The following is a 10,130-nucleotide window of genomic DNA, read 5'->3' as shown; positions in this document are numbered from 1 at the left end:
CTTTAATCACTGGGCAAGAAAAAGCATCTCCTCCCTTTCAAGATACTAGGGACCTTGGAACATGGACTATGGCTGGGAGGCAGGCAGACCTCTCATCTCATCAGGAAAGACTCAGAGTTCCTAGAGAGCTGAGCTCAGGAGAAGATTCTCTGTGCTTCTCTAATACCCTCTGCTCCAAAATGAATAAACTAAGTTGACTGAACCAGGGATTTGGCTCCCAGATCTGGGGCAGTCTGAAGCCAATCTGAATCTAAATCATGTCCCCAAAATGAAACTTCTACTTTCTAGGAAATCAGGGGTGGGGGTGGGGGTGGGGATGGAGGGTAGAGAGATCAAGGAAGAGACCTTGTTCATACGCTCAGCCAAAAGTGCCCGGTGCCAAGCAAAGGTGGCAGCTCTTCACAGTGGGGACAGAGAATTCAACTGATGTTCTTCTGGTAAATGCCATGATCCCTGCAGGCCAAGATGAGGCGAGTGTCATAGGGAAGGGATCAGAGATGTCCCATCCCCTGCAGGAGAAAGAACATGGGGACCTCTGGGGACCAGGCAAGGTAGAAGCCACAGGAATCCAGCTGAGAGATGCTCACAGGGTAAGAAATGCTGGTCACTCCCCAAGAGAGGTTTTCCAGGAGACAGAAGACATTTTTCTTGCATCCCCATGAAGGCACAGGCACACATCTTTGAAAGGTAGTACCATTTTATTTAGTGTTGTAGAAATTTTAGGTTACTTCTTAAAAACAAAACCAAAGAAGTTAAAAACTCCCGAACTCATAAGGCAGGAAATCATTTTATAATCCAAAAACGCTGGGCGATCTTTCAGTTGGAGGGTGGAAGAGGTCAACTTAGTAGCTCATATAACAGATACTGAGAAACCAGAGTCGAGGTTGGTATGAGGAGGCCAAGTTCCCTACTGAAGGCAATTAATCTGTCAGCCTTGAGAGATCATTAATTCGTAGCTCTCAAAGAGAAACGAAGACGATCGTTTGGGAAAAGGGACTCAGGGAGGTAAGATCCTGCCTAATTGAACATTAAATTGTCTCTGGCCTTCAGTTCGGTGTGTGGCTGTCATGGGTCCTCCCCCGCTCTGCCCTTTTGAGATCCCACTGTTAGTAAAGCTGGAAACCACACAGACACAGACACACACACAGACACAGACACAGACACACACACACACACCCTATTCATTTGCACACACCTCCCACTCAGGGTCAATGGCTCTTCCGCATGGTCAAGGGCAGGCTTTCTTGTTCCTCCATATGGAGGGCAGGAAACCTATCAGAGTCCAAGGAGTAAGATGATAGGAAAAATGCAAAGGATTGACAATGTTTGACAATGTTTTCAGGAGGCTGACCTCCAGCTCAAGTTCACTGCCAGATGTTCTGTATTTAACCTGATGCTTCCCTAAAGAACCGATCGCTCTTTCTGGAGGCAGCTAGGTGAGGCCAGGAAAAGAGCTGCTCCCGCTTCTCCAGAACACAGCCTGCTCCCAGCGTGCTTCCATCAGGCTGGCATTTACAGAAGCTGGAGCCAAGCCCCCACGCTCCTCATGTAGGAGGGTGCGCGCTCTCCGACGCTCCGATTTACCAACCCCTGTTAACGGGTCAGGGAGACATAAAGCCTCCCCCAGAGTAGAGCCCTCACGGACAATCATTACCTCATGCCCTCCACGTTAGCTGTTTTGAGAGGTACAGGACTGCTATGAATTGGATTTCTTTTCCCCCAGCATTGGTAGAAGCCAGACACCCTTGAAGTAAATTATCCTTCATTCTCCAGAGTCCCCAAGTGGCATTTCAGAACACAGGAATTCACTCCTCTACCCAGACGTCCCTCTCAAATACTGACTGAGTTACACACCCGAGGACCTAGCAGCAGATAGTATGTCCAGACCAAGCTCCTTTCGTGGACAGTGCAGGTCTCCACACCAGTTCCTCTGAGGAGAAATCCTTCGGAGCACCCCTGTCCCCAGTGCCCTTGGGTTATCACAGTCAAAATACATTTCTAAGTAAAACAAAACAAAACAAAAACAACCTATTGCAGAACGAATATATACACATATGTTTTCAGAGTGGAGGCGAATATACGGTTCTCTTTCCAGGCACGTAAATAACTCTCATAGCACTACAAAAATACAAGTCATCTGGGAAGTTTATAGCTTCCCCACTACTGTAAGAGCATTAAATAAAGCAGCTATAGATAATCAAAAGCTGATTCATCAAGTTAAAGTATCACCCTTCAAAGTGAAGTGCTCTGATGTAACTAATGTTGCCGTTAACATAAGATCCTGAAAAGGGCTCTGCTGCCAACCGTCTTGCCTCTTGCCCTCCATAGAACAAGAACAGACAGAGAAGAGAGCCCCGAGCTAATAACTGTTGTTGCCTCAAACGCTGCCCTCTGCACTGGCCTGTGATCTTCCGCCCCAGAGACAGGTCAAGGTTAGGTAAGATTCTGTCACAACCAGGAGGGAAAAAAACGAGCAACACAGAAACATTCTAATTCTAGTATTAGTTTCTGAACAATGAAACGACCTGAGGAGTCCGACTGGGGGTATCATTTCAGAAGTGTCCTAGCTTCAAAAAAATAGGTGTGTTCTTCTAGCTTTAAAAATACAGCCAACCAAAACTAAGTGTTACCTTCTTGTTCTTCAAAACTTTATATCAAGGGTTGGGGGTGGGGTAGGGGATCGCCAGGAAGTGTTGTGAGGAGATCAGAGAGCCAAGCAAAGGCACTGGGGCAACAGGCCACAGGAGTCCTACTGAGATCATTCCCTACCTGGTAGAATCAAGTTAGTCAATGCTTTGGCCACCAGATCTCTTCTCAAGGCACTGACGAGGCCACTCCAGCCAGCAGGAGCCCAGCTACAGTGAGGCTTCGACCAACCCCGTTAAACGAGCACGAAGTGACAATCTCCCTGCTCTGCCTCTCCCATCTCCACAGGCGGGCCCTGTGCATGGATCAGGAGCACACAGTAAGGCTGAAGAGTTGTGGCATTTAGAAAAGGCAGCTTGTTCCAAAATCTAGCAAGCCACATTCACAAGGCTTTCGTTCACCTCCCCCGCTTCGGTCAAATCAGTAAGACCAAGTCCAAGAAGCCCAGGAGGTTTACACGGCATCAAAACTGAGCACCTCCAGCCAAACACCACCCTGAGCTACTCTCAAAAGCCAAGCAAGCACATGCCTCGTCCTTCTCATTTCACCCCGCACTCCACTGACGGGGCGCGGTGGCAGCGGGGGTATGTATTTTTAAATGTCAATATCGAAGAGAGAAAATCCCAGTGTTAGATACACGAATCACCCAGCACCACCCGAAGCTCTGGGCCAGGAGCAGATCTTATGACCACATCTCCGGTCAGAGCATAAAATATTTACAATATAGTTAAAGGCACAGTGGCATTTAAAAATAAAACCCTGGGAATGTACAGTAGAAGATTCATTGTAATAATTAACCTGGCTTCAGTTGCTGGAACTGACTCTTGCCAGATAACAGGCAAGGGAGGCGGCTGGTGACTTCGAGCCTGTGTGCTGGTTATCAGGTCTACAGAGTCCTTGACCTCAGGAGCGGGTGGAAACGAACTCACAGAACAGTCTGGGTCTCCTAGGCTGACGAGTCACATCTTTCCTGCCTTTTTGCCGACCTGAGCTGGGACGCGGAGGATGTTGGGGGTTTCCTCCATGACCCTGACAAGCAGGTTGTCAATGTAGTCTTCCAGCTCTCGGACCTGAAACTCCTTCTTGCTTATCGTCTCCTTCTGCTTGAGGACCAACTGGATCAGCTCATCGTGGGTCAGCTGTGCATACGCAAAGGCGGGGTCCGAGGGGTTGTATTTCTTCAGAAGGGGAGAGAATGGGGAGAAAAAGTGGTAAAGTCAGCAAAGAAGGCAAATATCGAAAAGAAATCTAAAAGAGGAACATGTTACTAGCGATCTGAGTCTTCCGGGAATGTGTTTTCAGTTCAGGTGGAAAACCGGGTTATTGACAAAATTTTCTGTAAAGGACCAGAGAGTAAATATTTGAGGCTTTGCCAGCCACATGCGGCCTGTGTCAACTGTTCTTCTGTTGTTTCATTTGTTATTTGTTTTATGACTTTACAAAAATGTACAAACCGCACTTGGCTCCTAGGCTACAAACCCCTGGGTTAGACTCTGGATTTGAGGTTTCAGGAAATGTAACAACTGGGGGTCTCTGAACACTAGGAGCGGGCACAGCGAATTATGAACACGAGCTGAGAGCCCCAAGCTAAACTGGCCCATGAAAAAACCCTAGCGACAGAAGGTGCGGGAGACAACGCTCACCCAACCCCTTCCCAGGCAGCCGCTCATCCCGGAACGCCTGCTGCTTCCTCTGCGACACTCAGAACGGGACCACAGGAACGCAGAGGCACTGGCCACTCAGACACCCCCACCTGGAGTCACATCATCCTCAAGACATACGCAGAATCAGAGCTAAGGGCCACGACGGCGCATGGCGCAGTCAGCAAACTCAGATACCCGGGCGCACCCTCTGGGCACGCGGGAGGCCACAGCCAGGGCTCAGCAGCCCCGCTCTTGCCAACAGCAGGAGCCCTAAGGAATGACTCCATCAGCATTTATAATCCGGGGTGACTGGAGTCCAGCTGCAAAGTGACCAGGCCCAACCGTGAGGAAACACAAGATAAGGATTAAATGGAAAAGTACCATGTCGTACCAAGCATCCAGCTGGAGAAGCTAAGTCGAGAGCGGAATCATCACTCACTCTTTTGACAACATGATAGAAGGCCCTGCTTAGTACAGTGGCGCATCGGCTGCCTACACCCTAGCCAGAAATCAGAGAGAAACCCCATCGCTCTTATCCTGGCTCGGAAGGTAAGCACAATGCTCACAGCCCCGGCTTAGAAGCGCACACCGACATCTCCATGCACACAGCACGTGTGCACCTACCACAGACTGCACAGAAATAGGCGAGAGGTTGGACTACTTTTTTGAGAAACCACTTCTCCCTTAATCTTTTTGTTGTTTTAGTTTCTTAAGTTGTTGAAGGTACACATTCCTCTGGACCTCAATCATCCCATTAGTAATTCTAAAACCATCATCAACCAGAAAGTTGAGCGTCTGGAAAAGGACGCTGGGGACGGGCTGTACAGGGTGAATGCACTTAACATTACTGAACCGTACACTTAAAAATGCTTACGGTTCCTCGTGCACTGTTGCTGCGAAGGCGAGCTGGTGCAGCCACTGTGGAAAGCAGTATGGAGGTTCCTCAAAAAATTAAAAAACAGAATTGAGGGTGGCCTGGGTGACTCAGTCAGTTAAGCATCTGCCTTCAGCTCAGGTCATGATCAGGGTCCTGGGATCCAGTCCCACATTGGGCTCTCTGCCCTCAGCCCCTCACCCTGCGCATGCTCTCTCTCTCTCTTTCAAGAGAGAGATATATATAAAAATAAAAAACTCTTTAAAAAAACAGAATTGATCCAGTAATCTTGCCACTAGGTATTTACCCAAAGAATACAAAGAAACTAATTCAAAAAGATACGTGCACCCCCTGCGTTTGTTGTAGTATTATTTACAAGAGCCAAACTATGGAAGCAGCCCAGGTGTCCCTTGACTGATGAATGGATAAAGAAGTGGTACACACATACACACACACACACACACACACACACACACACAGGAATACTACTCAGCCATAAAAAAAAGACATCTCGCTGTTTGCCACGATGTGGATGGAGCCAGAGAGGAGTATGATGCTGAGCTAAATAAGTCAGTCAGAGAAAGACAAGTACCATATGCTTTTACTCATATGTGGAATTTAAGAAAAAAAACCAAATAAACAAAGAAAAAAAGAGACAAACCAAGAAACCGACTCTTAACTGTAGGAAACACACGGATGGTTACCACAGGGGAGGTGGGTGGGGGATGGATGAAATAGGTGAAGGGGCAAAGAACACACTTATGATGAGCAGAGTAATGTATATAAAATTGTTGAATCACTAAATTGTACACCTGAAACTTATATAACACTATATGTTGACTATGCTTAAATTGAAAAACACTTTTTTAAATTTTGAAATGCTTCAAATGATAAAAGTTTTATGTGATGTTTATTTGACCCCAATTTTTTTTTTAAAGATTTTATTTATTTGACAGGCAGAGATCACAAGTAGGCAGAGAGGCAGGCAGAGAGAGGAGGAAGCAGGCTCCCCGCTGAGCAGAGAGCCCGATGCGGCACTGGATCCCAGGACCCCGAGACCATGACCCGAGCCAAAGGCAGCGGCTTAACCCACTGAGCCACCCAGGTGCCCTGATCCCAATTTTTTAAAAAGGAGGTGCATGTCTGTTGATGGATCCTATCAAGGAAAAAATACTCTTTGGGAACAATAGCCCAAGAATAATGTCCTCGAGCGTTTTTAGATTGTATCTCTATCATACAAGGATTTTATTTATTGAAAATTGTGGCGCACATAAGGTATGGGGCAAGGCAGTTTGTGAGATCAAGAGATGAAGAAGCTGTCGGCTGGAGGCAGGAGCAGCAGGGGCTCCTCAAGAGTGGAGACCAGGTCCTTACAGCGCTTCACACACAAGGGCTTAGGGGCGTGGGAGTCCAGAGTCCAGAGAGCTGGACAGCCAGGAGCCCTCTGCTACGCAGGGGACTGGGACAGACTGCAAATTGGGCAGTGATACCACAACTAGACTTTGAAGACAAGTTAAAATTTATTTTCCCCCACGGCGCCTCGGTGGCTCAGTTGGTGAGGCATCTGCCTTTGGCTCAGGTCATGATCCTGGGGTCCTGGGACTGAGGCCCATGTCGGGCTCTCTGCTCAGTGGAAGTCTGCTTCTCCCTCTCCCTCTGTGCTCTCTTGCTCTCTCTCAAGTAAATAAGTAAAATCTTTAAAAAAAAAATTAATTTTCCCCCAAAATAACAGAATTGTTTTCACTATAAGGGGAATATTTCCTCATAATGGAAAATCTCAAATACAGAAGAGGGAAAAAATTATTACCTAGAGCTCCAACACATAACATTTGGGTCTCTTATTTCTTTCTTTCTTTCTTTTTTAAGATTTTATTTATTTATTTGACAGAGAACACAAGTAAGCAAAGAAGCAGGTGGGGCGGGGGGGAAACAGGCTCCTTGCTGAGCAGAGAGCCTGACGTGGGACTCGATTCCAGGACCCTGGGATCATGACCTGAGCTGAAAGCAGAGGTTTTAACCCACTGAGCCACCCAGGGACCCCGGGTCTCTTATTTCTTCCTTGGTTTCTTTATGGTATGTTTTACAACTTCAAGCATCATGCAGAATATGGTTTTCAACCATTTTAAAAATTATTATTTTCTGAGCATTTTCCCATCACTAAATTTTAACAAAAATCATTTTTTTAAGACTATTTACTTATTTCACAGAAAGAGGGAACACAAGCAGGGAGAGTGGGAGAGGGAGAAGCAGGCTTCCTGTCGAGCAGGGAGTCTGATGCAGGGCTCAATCCCAGGAACCTGGGATCATGACCTGAGCCGAAGGCAGACACTTAATGGCTGAGCCACCCAGGCACCACCTATTTTTTTTTTTTTTTGGTTGGTTTTTGTTTGTTTCTTTAGCAGAAATCTTTTTTTTCTTTTTTTCAGAAATCATTTTTAATGGATGCGTGAAATTTCATTATATTTTACCCATCTCCTTTGTTAGATATTTAGGTTTTTTCAGTTTTCACAATTACATATAACATTTTTATTAAGATGCATGAACATAAATCTTGAGTCACATCTCTAAAATAGTTCCTTAGGATAGATGCATGGGGTTGAAAAGGGATGTACGCTTCATACCTTGCAAACTACGAAACAGCTATTCAATTTGGATTTCATAATCCAAAGAGGAAAGTATGTGAGGCTTTGAAATCATTAGGCAATCCTACACATGTGATGATTTAAAAATTATAAAACAATCCAGCATTACAGAAAGTGAACAACAGCCATGGCGAGGAAGAGGTACAAGGAAAATAACCATTAATTCAAGAAAAAACAGTGCCCATTGTCACATATTTCCTTCCAGGATTTTCATATTGGATGTTCCCACCGTAGTTGCAATAATAATGACGTATATTCAAAGCCGTGTCTCACTGTTTCCGTATTAACAGGACAGATGATTTTTGGATCCAGTTGGCTGTATTATTTTTAAATGGAAGTATTAAAGCCATCTGGGTAAATAATACACTCCCTTAAGTTTCAAATAATCTAAAAGCAATGGAGGCCATGAAACAGCAACCAAAAACCAAACAAACAAACAAACAAAACAATAAAAAAAACCACCCAAACAAAAACCAAAACCCATTATGGTAATGATTCAGCTAGCTTTTCATAACTTCGGCCATGCAGTTTCCTTCCCTAACCTCTCTCACACTCTGCCACATTCCAAAGAGTAGTTACTTTTGTAAATATTATTTATGGCTTAGTACAAAGCACCTGTTATATGGGGGGCCAACAAGAGTCTCTAAGAAACTCCCTCTTTGCTCAGAGTATTACTAGGTATGGTCCATGGCTAAGCGCTTTGTAGCAGGCAGCCAGAGGGGGCAGTGGCCCGGCTTACAAATCATGAGCAAAATAACCAGCAGTTGCCTTTGTTTTAAGGCAAGTTATTCCCTCCGTCAGGGCCAGGAGATAAGCCCCTGATTAAATGAGCTTTGAAGAATAAATAAAATGGGAGCCAAGGGTCTTGCTCACTTCCCGAGAGCAGGCTGTTTGTTTCTCTTTGGAGCCCAGCTGCATTCCACAGTACAAGGAAGAGGGGATGGGAGGCTGCTCCATGACCCTAGCTTTCATTACTGTCCCTTTTATGCTGTTCTTTTGCCTGGTTTCCTGGTAAATATCGTTAAACCCCAGGAAGGTATGTGCTGCCTCTTCCCCACACCCTCAGAGGCCCACCAAGCTGAACTGGGCAAGTTATGGAACATTTCTGGGTAAGGGCTAATTAATACACAGCAAGCACATCTGAAAATGATGCTCACTTACCACTGGCCCCAGCACCACACAGTACAAGGGAAGAGAAGGCAAAGCGGCTAGAAGATGCTAACTTGTTCGCAGTAACCATCTGTGGCCACTGCTCAGCCTCTTTCCCTGAACCTTGGGTCCAGCTTTCAGGAAACCTTTCGCCCAGCTCCTGATGGCAGAGATGCAATGGAGCCCAAGTGGTAACAAACAAACCAGTACTTTAAAAACCCTTGCAGGGAAGGTGCCTGGGTGGCTCAGTAGGTTAAGCATCTGCCTTGAGCTTGGGTCATGATCCTGGGATCCAGTCCCTCACTGGGCTCCCTGCTGAGCACAAAGTCTGCTTCTCCCCCTCCTCCCTGCTCATGCTCTCTCCCACTCTCTCTCTCAAATAAATAAATAAATAAGATCTTAAAATAAAATAAAATAAAATAAAAATACCTACAGGAGTAAAAGAGAAGTAAGCAAGAAATTTTTATTCTAAAACCACAAAGACTACTTGATGTCTTATAGTGCACTGTGAGACATTCAATGGCTCATTGAATGATGCGTCTAGATGCCCTGGACTAAAATAGAAATAAAGTTTACTTCTACTGACAGTGGTTCCCAGTAGTCAGTCAGGAAATTCCTCTCTATATATTTGAAACTCAACACAGCCTTGCCCAACAGTCCCTCTGTAAATCATTCTCCCTAGCCCAAGTGATAATGAGTCAAAGACTAGAGGTTTGCCAGGAGGCAGTGTTCTAGATTCTCCTGATTTTAGAACCAGAAAGGGGGCGCCTGGGTGGCTCAGTGGGTTAAGCCGCTGCCTTCAGCTCAGGTCATGATCCCAGGGTCCTGGGATTGAGTCCTGCATCAGGGCTCTCTGCTCAGCGGGGAGCCTTTCTCCCCCCCACCGCCCCCTGCCTGCCTCTCTGCCTGCTTGTGATTTCTCTCTCTGTCAAAATAAATAAATAAAATCTTAAAAAAAAAAAAAAGTTAGCCCAAGCTTTTGAAGAGAAGAGATCTTCTAATCAAGAAATACTCTTCCTGGAAATTTAGCTTAGGAAGAGGAAAAGTTCTATGCAAGAAATTGTTGACTGTAGCGTTACTCATATTGAAAAACAGAAAATAGCCCAAATATCCAATAATAAGGAAATGGTTAAGTAAATATCAGTATAACCATGTCAAAGAATAATTACATAGCAA

At 45.6% G+C, this 10,130-nt stretch overlaps 1 protein-coding gene across 2 annotated transcripts in view; it reads right to left on the bottom strand.

Annotated features, from left to right (window-relative positions):
* Nucleotides 1-679: 679 nt before the first annotated feature.
* The window catches only part of RAB11FIP1 (RAB11 family interacting protein 1), a 32,238-nt gene continuing 22,787 nt past the window's right edge, over nucleotides 680-10,130 (bottom strand). For both annotated transcript variants that reach the window (XM_044225388.1, XM_044225389.1), the window contains one exon: nucleotides 680-3,824. In XM_044225388.1, the coding sequence (XP_044081323.1) occupies nucleotides 3,606-3,824 (219 nt within the window). In that variant the 3' untranslated portion in view covers nucleotides 680-3,605. The remainder of the gene's footprint in view (nucleotides 3,825-10,130) is intronic.

Source organism: Neovison vison, chromosome 11, assembly GCF_020171115.1.
Source record: "Neovison vison isolate M4711 chromosome 11, ASM_NN_V1, whole genome shotgun sequence".
In the NCBI taxonomy this organism is placed as follows: domain Eukaryota; kingdom Metazoa; phylum Chordata; class Mammalia; order Carnivora; family Mustelidae; genus Neogale; species Neogale vison.
Note: the sequence above shows the minus strand (reverse complement) of the source record. Positions and strands in the feature narration are given on the sequence as shown.